The sequence below is a fragment of the Eptatretus burgeri genome, chromosome 9, assembly GCF_056783735.1.
Source record: "Eptatretus burgeri isolate ZD-2024b chromosome 9, Ebu_testis_v1, whole genome shotgun sequence".
Classification (NCBI taxonomy): domain Eukaryota; kingdom Metazoa; phylum Chordata; class Myxini; order Myxiniformes; family Myxinidae; genus Eptatretus; species Eptatretus burgeri.
Genome location: NC_140969.1, coordinates 10,442,358 through 10,458,100, shown reverse-complemented (window position 1 = coordinate 10,458,100; position 15,743 = coordinate 10,442,358). Strand labels below are relative to the sequence as shown.

The following is a 15,743-nucleotide window of genomic DNA, read 5'->3' as shown; positions in this document are numbered from 1 at the left end:
ATCAAAGCCGGTACACCGGGAAAACTCACAGAACTGTCGGAAAGCATCCGTAAATGAAAATACAAATAAATGAAAATACAAATAAATGAAAATAAATAAATGGAAAAAATGAAGAAAAAAAATGCAGGTTGGCTAACAGAGACAATGGAAGAGCATGGTAATTTTGCATGTTGACGGACATCAAAGCCGATACACCAGGACAAAATCACAGAACTGTGGGAAAGCGTCCACAAATGAAAATATTAATAAATGAAAGAAAAAATCAAATGCAAGTCAGCGACCCGAGACAATGGGGAAGCACGGTTCGTTATTGCTTACAATGTGTAAGCATACCCCACCAATATATAAATATATATTTCTATACTGCTACATAAGTGCTAGTTCAATAGGTAATCATAAAGAGATAGTTTGCTAAAAGTGTTATGTTGAGTGATCATGACAACTCTTGTGTGAAGCAATGTCAAAAGTGTGAAAAGCATTCTGAGTATTTTCCAAGATGGTGGTGAATAGTGTGGCACTATGCTTGGTGTTGGCTTAATGGTTAGGGTGGTGGGCTTGGGATCCTTGGGTCCTGAGTTCAAATCCCGCTTGACTGTTGAACCCCCACCAGGTGGGGTTGACTCAACCTGTCATCCTTCCAAGGTCGGCAAAATGAGTACCAACTTGCCGGGATGATTGAGACATTCGAGCATCCTGTGTCGGAGTGGCGACCTGTCCAGGATTGTGCTCAACAGCCCAGGAGACTCGGCAGCACCAACGCTCTGTGCAGAGTATGGCCCCGATGGATGGATCTTGGGGGACAGCACTGTGCAATTGCATTCCTAGTGAAAGAATTGGATATCTTTGCTGCTACACAATTGCTTATCATTAGCTCGCCCCCCCCACACCCTCTCCCTCCCCCCAGTGCAGCAAGAGATGGGGTTTAGCAATTGCTTGTGCATGTCTGTCTGTCTCTCCAGGCCATAACTCTTTTTGCAATTTGAGCTTTGATAATGAACTTTTATCCAAACCTTTGTTGTGAGAATAGGGAGAACATAATTAAATATTGGGTCAAAATGTGAAAGGGCAAAGCCATACATAGTAACTATAAATAGCCCTTATTAGCCTTGCTGTAACACGTCTAGCGAGATGGCCTGTTTTTTTAATCACTTCTATGTTTCTTTATTGATTTACCATTGAGCCACACTGTGTTTATCCACACCATAACATTTTCACCAATCGAGCTTTTGGCATCAAATCTTCAACAAACCTTTTTTTTAATGAGAATATGAAGAACACAAATGAATGAAATGTACAATTTTATTTAATTGCCATTTTTGTCAAGTTTAGTTTGAGTGCAAAGCGGATGTGGATGGGCTTTGCATCTTGAGATGCTTTCGTTTTCCTTTTGAAATGTTTCATTCACAACCTCCTACATTGTGCTGACAATAAGAAAACAAGGCACATTGAAAAACAAGTTTCGTAAAACTACATCATATCTCCTTGAGAAAAACCAATGGACAGACACAAATTCAATATACTAGTGGAGTACCTGCCCGATGGATGATCGTGTTCCAAGCATGCAACACATTCTTCTGATGCACACCTTTATTTGGACGGTGTATAGGCAACTGATAGCCGCATCAATTGCTCCCCCCCCCCACCGAAAAACAAAACAAAACCTGCGTTACATGCATGAAGCAAAAACATGCCTCCTGCTTATACTTCAAAACACCTCACTGCACAAGAAAACGGGAGGACAGAAATACTGTATGGTAAATGGAGACTTGTAATACCCTCCCCCACCTGAAGGTGGCGCTACACGATACACATTTACACACAGAATTTGCTCCCAATCTCCTTCCCCCAAGAGCACCAGCGAACATAAAAACACCCGTATGTACACTAATTGGGATCATGCTGATCCACTGTAGCAAGTCTGGATGCAATCGGCCCAGAACTGTCGGAGGAGTCGCGTGACAAACACACACACACACACACACACACACACACACACACACACACACACACACACACACACACACACACACACACACACACACACACACACACACACACACACACGTCCATGAATTATAGGAAGGATTCATTTTGGGAAACAAAGTTAAACGAACAAGAAATATATTTTTTGGCCATAAATCTTATTTTCAAAGTGTCATGCACATATTATGTGAAATCACCAAACATACAATACAACACAATGAGATTGTACCGTGCAAAAACGACAAAGCAACGGGGTTCTTACCTGTACATTTCTTGAGCTGCTTTGCCTTCTTGCTCCGAGGACCACTTAAACGGCACTGAAAATGCTCCTCCCAAAACTCATTAAACCACACATTCCTTCGGTTGTTTTGCAATGTCCGAGTCATGAAATATTTGTCAAAACCTGCACACAAATCAGACACACAAGTAATGTGCAAGTGAGCATGCCACATGGTGTATATGGTTTTCACGACGTTCCCATTGACACCACAACGACTACGGTAACATCATCTCACAGTGAATCATCATAGGTGTTACAGTAAAACGCAGTGTCAAGCCAGGTAATACCCACTCAAATGAACTGCCTGTTTGACTAAATGGTTACGTAAACAGCTGTTTCTGAGTACTGCACTCAAAAGGCGCTTATTTAAGGTGGACTATTTACTGTGCTGTGCTAATGGCACAAATGACTGTATAAGCACAAGCAGATTTGTGGGAATGCTTAAAACCTTCCCAATTTTGTTTCACACTTCTTTTACATGATACCCCTCCCATCAACCAACCCCCTCGACTTACTTATTTCCTCCACCAACTTATTCTGCTTCACCGTTTCTGATTCCATCAGCAATCGATTTGCTTTCCCCTGACACCGACGTTTCTTTTTAATCAGGAGCCATCCATACATTATGTAATGTATAGGGGGATGGGTTGTTGGTTGAATGGAGGGGTAGAGGTGCTCTTTAGCACACATTTATAGAGCACTAGCAGGGGTGCCCGGCATTCCCCGGGGTGATGGTCAGATATTGCAGCCATTTTGAAGAAATTAAAAATTATTATTTGGGGGGGGGGGGCTAAAACACCTCCCTTTGCCCACTGAGGAATGGGGTCAGGGATCATTTAATATCACCTTTCACATCACTATCAAGGCTTAGGCATTAAAGTAGTAAAAAAATTTTTTAATCTAACTTTCTTTTTTCAAAAATGTTATTTTTTTTTGGCCAAAAACACTTCCTGGATAGACAGACAAACAAACATCTCTCTTGTAGTATCGATTGTGGAGAAGTGGTGGACGGGGTATCTAAAATCTCCGAATAATGAGTTGGAAAATATCTGGATGGCTCCTCACACGCGAGTACATGGGACATTGTGGTCATTTGTAATACGAGAGCTTAAGTCACAGGTTGAAAGTTATCAGATTCATTTCTAATATTTATATTTTTACAATATTGTGTATACGGTATTAACAAAATCGATCAATGATATTAACACATTGCAGTCAATACGATCTCTGTTTACACCACAAAAAGATAAATAAATCAAGAAGCACTTTGCATCATGATGCTAAAATGATTTGTTATGAGCAGATAATATACTTAGTTTGCTGGTCAAAACAACGTGTTAAAATGCTCTTGTGAAAGGTAACATTCCCATTGTCATAAAAAAACAACAACACAGAACACTTGGGATCACTCCTTACCCTCAACAGAGGCCCTTTTGGGAAGAATGGTGACGGCCCCCTCTGCCACCTCCTGCACACTCTTAATTGGTGCATTCTTTGAGCCCCAGCTATCGGAGGCAAGCCAAAGGAATTGATTTGTTTGATTCAGTTCTTTCGCTGCTCTCAAAAGCTTCCTTTTGTGGGAGGGAGAGGGAGAGGGAGAGGGGGGGAGAGAGAGACAGAGAGACAGAGAGACAGAGAGACAGAGAGACAGAGAGACAGAGAGACAGAGACAGAGACAGAGACAGAGACAGAGACAGAGAGAGAGAGAGAGAGAGAGAGAGAGAGAGAGAGAGAGAGAGAGAGAGAGAGAGAGAGAGAGACAGAGAGAGAGAGAGAGAGAGAGAGAGAGAGAGAGAGAGAGAGAGAGAGAGAGAGAGAGAGAGAGAGAGAGAGAGAGAGAGAGAGAGAGAGAGAGAGAGAGAGAGAGAGAGAGAGAGAGAGAGAGAGAGAGAGAGAGAGAGAGAGAGAGAGAGAGAGACAGAGAGAGAGAGAGAGAGAGAGAGAGAGAGAGAGAGAGAGAGAGAGAGAGAGAGAGAGAGAGAGAGAGAGAGAGAGAGAGAGAGAGAGAGAGAGAGAGAGAGAGAGAGAGAGAGAGAGAGAGAGAGAGAGAGAGAGAGAGAGAGAGAGAGAGAGAGAGAGAGAGAGAGAGAGAGACACAGAGAGAGAGAGAGAGAGAGAGAGAGAGAGAGAGAGAGAGAGAGAGAGAGAGAGAGAGAGAGAGAGAGAGAGAGAGAGAGAGAGAGAGAGAGAGAGAGAGAGAGAGAGAGAGAGAGAGAGAGAGAGAGAGAGAGAGAGAGAGAGAGAGAGAGAGAGAGAGAGAGAGAGAGAGAGAGAGAGAGAGAGAGAGAGAGAGAGAGAGAGAGAGAGAGAGACAGGGAGAGAGACACAGAGAGAGAGAGAGAGACAGAGACAGAGAGAGAGAGAGAGAGAGAGACAGAGAGAGAGAGAGAGAGAGAGAGAGAGAGAGAGAGAGACAGAGAGAGAGAGAGAGAGAGAGAGAGAGAGAGAGAGAGAGAGAGAGAGAGAGAGAGAGAGAGAGAGAGAGAGAGAGAGAGAGAGAGAGAGAGAGAGAGAGAGAGAGGGAGAGAGAGAGAGAGGGAGAGAGAGAGAGAGAGAGAGAGAGAGAGAGAGAGAGAGAGAGAGAGAGAGAGAGAGAGAGAGAGAGAGAGAGAGAGAGAGAGAGAGAGAGAGAGAGAGAGAGAGAGAGAGACAGAGAGAGAGAGAGAGACAGATGGCATGACATGTATCATTGGCTTTCAAAAAGAGAAACTGTTTGAGGAAAGTTGACACTTTTTCTCTCTGTAGAATAAAATAAGGATTCCTATGAAAATGAAGGCAACAAAAAAACCCCAAAAACTGAGTGTTTGTTTTATAAGAGTATCCTTTGGTCTATGCTTCTTGACCTAGAGAAATCTGCTGTTGAAATTGGATGAAAAACAGCACATTACTTGCACTGTTAGAAAATAACACCCATATGGGAAAAGGATGAGGAAAAACAATAAAAAGGAGAATTCATATAGAGACAATTTGTTGCAGTTATTGTATTAAAATAGCATATGGTACATCTACAGAAAGAGCCTGGTGTTGGCTTAGTGGTTAAGGTTGCTGGCTTGGAACCTTAGGGTCCTGAGTTAGAGCCCCTGTCTACCGTTGAATTAACACCAAGTGGGGTCGACTCAGCCTGTCATCCTTCTGAGGTCGGCAAAACGAGTACTAGTGCACTGGGGTAATAACCATTTGAGGTAACCTGTGTCGGAGTGGAAACCTGTCCAGGACTGTACTCCTTGCTAATGAAACTGCCTCGGCAGCCGTATGTGCCTTTACAGCATGAAAGGAATGGTATTATTTATTATTACATCTCCAGAAACTATGATTACAAAGGCCAGAGGAGCTATCTTAAAAAAATGATCGAGTCAAACAACCCTGTAAATAATTACCGACAAGAACTCACTTTTAATTGGTGGAGTTATCATGCGCAGCCTGTGGCTGTTGGTTGCATCATTCTCTGGGGGCACAGCTTTACTGCTGATTCAGTGCCCTCTATTACCGGTAAGCTGGTGCTCATTTTGCTGACCTTGACAGGGGCTCAAACTCAAGACCCTAAGATCTTAAGCCAGCCACCCGAACCGTTAAGCCAACACCAGGCGTTAGTTGGTGCAGTAATCAACTTGTGGGGGGGGGGGAAGAGAAGTTGAATCTCTTGCATGCAGAGTATTTATTTGGAGAAAAATGAAATCAATGCAAATTGAAAAATTTAATAATTGGAAGATGAGGGATGAGCAAAGAACAATGTTACCAGTAACATCCACCATAATGATGACGTAGCTCAAACTCAGAATTCATGATGCAAAAATATTAATTAAATATATTAATTATCACAATTATGAAAAAAAAAATTGTAATGGTAATTATATAAATCTGAAGAAGCAGGAATTAATTTTTAAAAAGTACAGCCGTAATTACCCCGCACATGAACCGCAAAGCAAGGTTAAGCAATTGGTTCACTTTGTCTGTCTGTCTGTGTACAGAAGTTAGTCTATGATCAATGAACTACTTCATTTCAATGGAATGTTTCACTTCAAACACTGCAGAACATGAATCAGAGATTGGCAGTACTTTGGCTCTGAAATTGGCAAATTGTATGGAATCTCATCCCGATCGTACATGTGCAGAGAGGCTTGAGATAATTAATTGAGTCTCTCTGCCTGCTTGGCAGTCAAACAAAATTGAAAATCATTCCAAACCAGAAGGGCACTCGGTAGAGTGCATACCTCCGCCACATAATAAATGATCCACGAGAACATATCGGGCCCAATACGTTTTTGAAATATCATGCACTACAGTACTATATCGTTTTTGGCCCCATCTCTCAATGGTGAAGAATCACTGAAAAAATTGTAGTTGTCGGATCTGGATCATATATATATATATATATATATATATATATATATATATATATATATATATATATATATATATATATATATATATATATATATATATATATATATATATATTGTGACGACCACGGGACTTGAACAGTCCCGCCAATGTAGAATGAGCCGAAACGATGGAGGCGGTTTATTTATTTATAACCCAAACATGGCGGTTCTAATCGCTCTACCGCAAACGGGACAAGGAAGGTGGCACGAGTCACTTTTCACTGAGTTGATGATGTTTATTTGTTTTTATTATTACCAGAAATAACAAGACTCGGCAAGAAGAGGGATCCGGGGCGATTCGACGGGATGGTGTGGGATCGGGCGTGGGGAAAAACACAGACAATTCCAATGAATATACAGATCTCAATCCCTCTAAGGCGCCAAGCACACACACACACACACACACACACACACACACACACACACACACACACACACACACACACACACACACACACAAAACGTAGCTATTTCTGGTGGTCAGGCTGGACCGTGGTGTGGACGCAACTGTCCCTGGATCGGCGTCGGACGAGCTGGCCTTGCTCTCGTCAGGGGGGCAGGAGAAACCGTGGTGCTGTCGACCTCCTGGTCTTGGCTCAAGTCCGCTCACAGCCACCAGGGAACCAGTTCTGGCGCCAAGTTGCGAGCAGGAGAGGGAGGCAGGTCCGCCCGCCGTTCGACCCCGTACTCCGAGTCAGCAGAACCCCAGAGCCAACCAAGGTGAGGCACGAGGCTCAGCAAGGCTCCAAGACACGATCAAGAACACGATCGAATCAGCACAACAACAAGGATGCTCCCCGCGCAACAGCCTCCACACAAAAAAACATGATCTTTTGGTTGTGATCTTCCTCTTCCTTTTCGACCCCGAACAGAACCTTTTTATCCTCCTGCCCTCGGCACCTCCAATCGAGCCGTTTATTGGCCCACCGCCGTCGCCTTCTGCCAATCATGATCACGGGGCGGAGCCATCCGCTGCACTGTCCTGTGACGTCACGGCCAGTCTCCAGAGAATACCAAAAAGGGGTTTATGCAGACACACTTACCCTATCCCGTGTCCCTATCTAATTACGTGACAATTATCATTTCCCCCCTTGAAGAAATGAACATTTACTAGACAACTTATCACCACTGAATTGCTACTTATTACATCGAGATCCTGGTAAACTCGAACAGCATGGCATACCTAATTAAACATCCTAATTACCCTTTGAATGCATACCCCCCCTCAAACGTAACACTGCCCCCTCCTCTGGTACCGCAGCTCCTGCAAGGTATATCACAGGCGCTACCGTACCAGCATAAACACTTACTGATTCACACCTAATTAACCTAACGAAATAAAGTAGGAGGGGCAAAGGGCAGCGAGTCGCAGCTAACTTACCTATCCTGCTTAATGTACTACCCCCTTATGGCCTTATCCTCGCCTAAACAATCATTCGTTTTTTTGTTTTTATCTTATTTTATTTTATCACATGAGAGCACTGAGCGAAGTTGCACTCCATCTTCTGGATCATCGCTCTTGCCCAGCACTCTTCCAGTGATCTGGGGAGGGGAAACAAAAGGTTCCACAAAAACACAACACTTATACTTTACATTCCTACTCTAAGCCTTAAAGACACTATTCACAGGATATTTACACTTGACCGCCTCCCCCAGTGGATGCTAATAGACCCAGCGTTACCTGGGGAACCAATTTTCAAATTTGCTTGCCCCAAAATTATGCGGACATCATGCCCTTGCTGCACATGTCAAGTTGTGCGGGATCGAGTGGGACTCACACATCTTCACAACACTCACACCATGGTCATCATCACATTTCTAGGTCATGGTCCTCATTTTAATCATGCAGGCTGAATCCCGTCGTGGCCGTGGGGTGGGTTACCACAAGATGATGGGGGCATCTCAGGTGCAACCATGCCCACAGGTAAGCTTTAGTCCAACCCGGATGTTTCTCCGCCCCGCTCCCTTTGATTCCCTCCCCCCTGGTAGCCATCAGCTCTAATCCTGTACAACACTCTGGAAGGGGTCTCACTGGCTCCTCTGGCCTTCCTGGGTCGCCAAGGTCCTACCCGCCTTGGTCGCCCAACCAGACCCTCTCCCAGTTGCCTCTAGACACTGTCACCATTAGCCACCAGGTGGTGAATCTCCTTCAAGGGGGTCGCAATTCACGCTCACCGTGAGCTTCAGCAATCCCTGTGGACAAGCACATCATCCCCATCCACAAAACCCACATGACTCCCCCACCCCTTCGGCCTTACATGTGACACCTGCATTTCTAACACTTTGCCGACCATGACCTTCCCTGTTACCACACCATGTCCAATAAAAAATCAATGTGTGCACCATACATTTCACTTCTTAACTTAAAACAACTCACACAGCACTTCTCACCCGATCCACGCACCAGCCATTGGACAGCCACTCATTGCCGCTTTGTTACCAATTACCCACTGTCCCGATTGTCACTCTAAAACCCAGCAGAACTTACAAACCCATGCCAATTTTCCCACAATTCATTTTTTTTTCCACCAAAGGAGGGCACTTCGCCACAATCTCAGCAGCCGAGCATGGCCGTATATGCTCAGCCCAATCTAGTCTCCCCGACCCCCGACAGTGATCTCCGGACCCGACCTATGAAAGGGCATCTCGGATAGACCTGGCGGTTCAGCAGGAGGATTCACCCTCTCCGAGTCTAAAAGTCTATTGGAGGGTCCCTCCATCGCCGGGTACCGGCAATATCGTTGCATGTGTCCTCTTCGCCCGCACCGAAAACAACTCCCTATAAAAGGCCCCCGTGAGTAACGGTGAAATGTCTCTTCCGGTTCCGGACCCCCTCGGCCATAATCGAATTGCTCTATTGGCTGGGCTGGACCCCGCCGCTTTGGCGCACTAACTACCGGATTACCCTTTATCAAACTTGACAGTTTCTGGCAAATTTCCTGAAACTTTTGGGTAATGCCAATTTCTCCCAGCCCCCCTCCCTGATCCTGGATCTCCGCCTGTCGGATCGTCACCGATGGCCTCTCTGGAACCCGACCCGGCCGACTCCACGAGGCCAGCCTGGCCGCGCACTCGGCCGCTCGGTGAACGGTGGGTGGATCCTGTAACTCCACCAGCGCTCGGACCTCAGGGTCAGGAAGAGCAGCTAAAAATTTCTCGAGTGCCAGTCTGTCCCATGCCTCCACTGTAAGGTCCCGATACGCGATCCTGACTGATTGGTAAATGTCCTGTGCCAGCTCCTGCACTGTCTCACCCGGCTTTAATCTGCGGTGCTGGAGCTGGGCCCGCACCAGATCACAGTTCGCTGCAAACCCAAACCGACGGCTCAACGCCTCGCAAATGTGGGAGCTGGTCAACATCCTTCCGCGATCACGTTTAACACATCTGCGGCTGGTCCCCACAACGTTGCCACCAAATTCCCTGTACGTTCCCGCTCATTCCACCCGTTTAGTCGGGAAATGCACTCAAATTGCGTCAGAAAAGCTTCAACGCTCCCTGACCCGTCGAAATTTATCAGGGGGATCACTTTTACGGTGGCCCGCTTCTCAGTTTCTCCCTTGTCCGAATCCAGCCCAGGGATCAAACACCCTTGTGGCTGCGTATCCAATTTCGGAGCCCACTGTGGCCAAAAATGTTTTGTGGTGAGGGTCTCATGGGTCAATTTTGCCTCCTGTTCCAAACGTTGAATAGACCGATTCACCTCTTCCCGCAGGATCTTCTGGGCCCGCACAACCTCCTCCAAGGCTCCGTCGCGAGTTTGTAGCTGCTCCTCAACCAACCCGGACACTCTACTTACAAAAGACAGCTCTACCAGGCCTTTATCCAAGACTTCATCTTGGCTCATAATTTTATCTTGTTCATCCAAACGAGCCTCCAATCCTTTTACCTCCTCCGCCAAATTCATCCCTTGCTTCCTCAGCTCTCCCCACTCTTCTATTTGCAGCTGCATACGAGCACCACACAGGCACGATGACGTTCCAGGCTTTCATCCACTTTATCAACCCGAATGTTCGTTGCATCAATTTTATCTACCAATTTTTTCCGTATATTTTCCCCCTCCAATGTAATTTCTACCTTTGTTTCCTCCAATCTATCCTCGAATTTACTTTGTATTTCCCCCAATTTAACATCCACACACTCCTGCATCTCAGTTTTCATTTTCTCCATCTTTTCCCCCAATTCATCCCTCATTAAATCAATCCGTGCACCCAACTGTACCCCCATTACCCCCAATTGATCTGTCATTTCTGTCCTCTGTGTCACGAATTGATTTTCCATTTGTGCCGTCATTTCTGCCATTTGTTCCCCCTGTGCCGTCATTTTTGCCCCCTGTGCTGTAATTGCACTCATTAAACGTTCCAACATTGTCCAGATCGTCATCGTGCCGGTTTCCGGCGCTGCAAGCTCCGTTACGGGCGATGAAGCACGGTCCACGCTCGGAATGGGGGAGGTTCCAACCCTACCCCCGTCTCTCCCTTCTTCCCCCGACTCGCTGCCAGACACGTGGCCTTCCTCCTCAAACATCTGCACATCCGCCATGGTGCAGAAGTCCCGTTTGCCACCAATTAATTTAAATTTGAAAAATCCCGCCAAAATTTTCCCGCGCTCGCGCGCTTTTCTGTAGTAATTTTATATTCCAATTCGTGGTGAGATTTTAATCTTGGTATATTCTCCCGATACCAAATATAATTTAGAGGGGTTCGAACATCCCACTTCTGACACCAATGTGACGTCCACGGGACTTGAACAGTCCCGCCAACGGAGAATGAGCCGAAACGATGGAGGCGGTTTATTTATTTATAACCCAAACATGGCGGTTCTAATCGCTCTACCGCAAACGGGACGAGGAAGGTGGCACGAGTCACTTTTCACTGAGTTGATGATGTTTATTTGTTTTTATTATTACCAGAAATAACAAGACTCGGCAAGAAGAGGGATCCGGGGCGATTCGACGGGATGGTGTGGGATCGGGCGTGGGGAAAAAACACAGACAATTCCAATGAATATACAGATCTCAATCCCTCTAAGGCGCCAAGCGCACACACACACACACACACACACACACACACACACACACACACACACACACACACACACACACACACACACACACACACACACACACACACACACACACACACACACACACACACACACACACACACACACACACACACACACACACACACACACACACACACACAACGTAGCTATTTCTGGTGGTCAGGCTGGACCGTGGTGTGGACGCAACTGTCCCTGGATCGGCGTCAGACGTGCTGGCCTTGCTCTCGTCAGGGGGGCAGGAGAAACCGTGGTGCTGTCGACCTCCTGGTCTTGGCCCAAGTCCGCTCACAGCCGCCAGGGAACCAGTTCTGGCGCCAAGTTTTTTTTTTTTTTTTTTTTGTATACCTTGGTCGAGGCTCGTATTAGAGCTAACACACAACTCACAGCAAGGAGGCATGAGACAAGAGGGGCGGGAGTGGAAGGGACAAAACAGTGGGGAACAGACACATTAGGTGAACTGTGGAAGGGAGAGGGATGGGGATGGGACGGGGAACATGGCGAAGAGAAGATGGACATTTCAGGGACTTTCAGGAAGGAAAGTAGGAGAAATGAAGGAAGTGGGCTTGGGTGGATTATCGGGGGTAGAAAAGATCGAGGATTTGGATGGGGGAAGATAAGAGGTGGTGGTGAACAGCTGTTTTGAAAGCCTGGAGGGAAGAATGGGAAAGAATAGAGTGAGGAAGTTTATTCCAAAGGCGGGAAAAAGAGGAATGAAAGAGTGAAGATGAGCAGTGATTCGTGATTTTGGTAGTTTTACCAGAAGGGGGTTGTTGGCGGACCTTGAGCGCCCTGTGGAAATGTGGTGGGGACAAATCGCAGAGAGAGCAGGGGGGCAAGGCTGGAGAGGAGTCGGTAGAAGACAGAAAGACCACCGACCAACCTGCGGTGATTGAGTGAGAGACCCAAAGACTCAGCTTCATTGCGGGAGATGCCGATGATCTTAAATGCCCTGGTTTCGACAGCGTGAAGCCGAGAAAGGTGGGAGGCAGGAGCACCAGCCCAGAGGGGAGAGCAGTACTCCATCAGGCTACGGACAAAAGCTTTGTAAGTGGTCAGGAGCTCAAGAGGGCCGAGGAAGGACTTTGCACGACGGAGGATTCCCAGTCGGCGACTGGCTTTTGAGGCGAGGTTGGAAATGTGACTTTCCCAGGAAAGGTCATGGCAGATAGTGAGACCTAGAAGCTTGAAAGAAAAGACTTCTTCCAGAGGATTGTTGAGAAAGTGGATGGGGGGGGGGGGTTGTAAACGGTCCTTTCGAAGAGACATAGTGAGAGTGTGAGATTTGTCTGGATTGAAAGACATGTTCCACGTGTTGGACCAGTTTGTGATTTTATCCAGATCTGCAGTGAGTGAAGAAGCTGCTGCTTGCTGGTCTGAGGGATGACAGATGGTACGGCAGAGGGTGGAGTCGTCGGCAAAGAGAAATAGAGGATTTTCCAGAGAGTCCGAGAGATCATTGATGAAAACCAGAAAAAGAACAGGGCCCAGAACGCTACCTTGAGGAACTCCAGCCTGCACAGGAAGAGGGGATGAAAGAACTCCATTTAGGGCCACACGTTGACTGCGACAGGAGAGGAAGTCTGCGAGCCATGAGTGGAGATGGCCTTGAATACCATGGGAAGAGAGTTTGGTGAGTAGGGCAGGGTGCCAGACTGTGTCAAAAGCACGTGATATGTCCAGGGATACGGCTCGGATTTCCTGTCTGGCATTGAGGACCTCCATCCATTGATGGGAGAGCAGAAGCAGCATATCCAGGGTAGAGTGACCTGGTCTGAAACCAAATTGATGATTGTAAATCAAGCCATTGGAGAAGAGGAAGGATTTCATATCTGAGGCGATGATGGATTCCATCACCTTGCTGATGATTGGGAGAAGGCTGATTGGTCTGTAGTTATAGGGATCTGTTTTTGCACCTTTTTATGCAGGGCAGTGATGTTAGCAGATTTCCAAGCAGATGGCAGATGACCTTGGGCAAATGAGAGGGTGAATAGAACAGAGAGAGGGTGAGCAAGAGCAGAAGAGCAGGCTTTGAGGACACGTGGGCTGATGCCGTCTGGACCGGTTGCAGAATCTGACTCGAGGTTTGAAAGCAAGCTCTCCACCTTGTCAGGAGAAAAGGATACAGAGTCCAGGGACAGTTGGGTGCGACTGGGTAAAGTGGGTAGAGATAGTGATGGGTTTCGGACACAAGATTTAGCTGCAAACACCGAGTTTAGACATTCAGCTTTATCACGTGTGGAATCAGCAGTGCGGCCATTTGAGGTAAGGGAGGGGATGGAGGGGGAACATACACCAGAAACAGATTTGATTAAACGCCACCAGGATTTTGAGGAGGGAGAGAGGTTTGAGAGTTCAGACTTGAGATGAGAAAGATGTTGTTTTCTGGCTCTCCTGAGGGTAGATACACACTTGTTCCGAGCTTTGTGGAAAGAACTGAGATTGCCCTCAGTTGGGTTTGCTTTCCATGAGGCAAAGGCAAGTTGTTTCAGGACAACTGCCTCGTCACAAGCTTCAGTAAACCAAGGGCGGGAGGAAGGGTAAGACAACTGAAAACGAGAGGGGATAAATCTGTGCATGAGGGAGATCAAGTTTCTTTGAAAGAATTCCCAGGATGAGTTGATGTTTGAGAAAGTAGTGATAGGAGACCAGTCTGTAAGTTTGATGGCTGCTCGGAGACCCTGCCAGTCGGCTTGAGTGAAATGCCAGACTCGACGGCGGTGAGGTGGTTCTCTGATAACAGCCAGAGAGATGTCCACTTTAACAAGGATGTGGTCAGAAGAACCAATTGGAGCGAAGGAAGAGCAGCAGATATTGTCAGGGAAATTTGTCAAAATCAGATCCAGAAGAGATGGAGTACCATTGGTTGAGATCCGGGTCGGGAAGTTGACCGATTGAGTCAGTCCCAATGAGTCGCAGAAAGCTTTTGCTGAGGTGCCATGGCAGGTGAGAGAGGTACCCACACCTAGCCAACTGGCGTGATGACAATTGAAGTCACCACATAAGAGGAAGAGAGAGTTTGGATGAGAAGATAGAAGATGGTCCATGTTTTCGGATAGTGAGATGTAGATGGAGTCATCACTGTTCGGTGGACGGTACAGTACACATATAAACATGAGGTGGGAGTGGAGGGGAAGCCGAAGTTGCGAGCAGGAGAGGGAGGCAGGTCCGCCCGCCGTTCGACCCCGTACTCTGAGTCAGCAGAACCCCAGAGCCAACCAAGGTGAGGCACGAGGCTCAGCAAGGCTCCAATACACGATCAAGAACACGATCGAATCAGCACAACAACAAGGATGCTCCCCGCGCAACAGCCTCCACACCAAAAAAACACGATCTTTTGGTTGTGATTTTCTTCCTCTTCCTTTTCGACCCCAAACAGAACCTTTTTATCCTCCTGCCCCCGTCACCTCCAATCAAGCCGTTTATTGGCCCACCGCCATCGCCTTCTGCCATTCGTGATCACGGGGCGGAGCCATACGCTGCACTGTCCTGTGACATCACGGCCAGTCTCCAGAGAATACCAAAAAGGGGTTTACGCAGACACACTTACCCTATCCCGTGTCCCTATCTAATTACGTGACAATTATCATTTCCCCCCTTGAAGAAATGAACATTTCCTAGACAACTTATCACCACTGAATTGCTACTTATTACATTGAGATCCTGGTAAACTCGAACAGCATGGCATACCTAATTAAACATCCTAATTACCCTTTGAATGCATACCCCCCCTCAAACTAACAATATATATATATATATATATATATATATATATATATATATGTATGTATACATACATATATATATGTATATATATATATATACATATACATATATATATATATATATACATATATATATATATATATATATATATATGTATATGTATATGTATATATATATATATATATATATATATATATATATATACATATATATATATATATATATATATATATATATATATATATATATATACACCATAGACTCCTATAGAGAAGGACTGGAACGTCACGATCTCGGGGTTTGTAACTTGA

The 15,743-nt window shown here is 46.0% G+C and overlaps 1 protein-coding gene across 7 annotated transcripts in view; it reads right to left on the bottom strand.

Annotated features, from left to right (window-relative positions):
- Window positions 1-15,743, bottom strand: part of LOC147019510 (metabotropic glutamate receptor 8-like) — a 544,678-nt gene that overhangs the window by 162,083 nt on the left and 366,852 nt on the right. For all 7 annotated transcript variants that reach the window (XM_085894056.1, XM_085894058.1, XM_085894059.1 and 4 more), the window contains 2 exons: window positions 3,680-3,834; window positions 2,246-2,386 (listed from right to left, as the gene is read on the bottom strand). In XM_085894056.1, coding sequence (XP_085750182.1) covers window positions 2,246-2,386; window positions 3,680-3,834 — 296 coding nt within the window. The remainder of the gene's footprint in view (window positions 1-2,245; window positions 2,387-3,679; window positions 3,835-15,743) is intronic.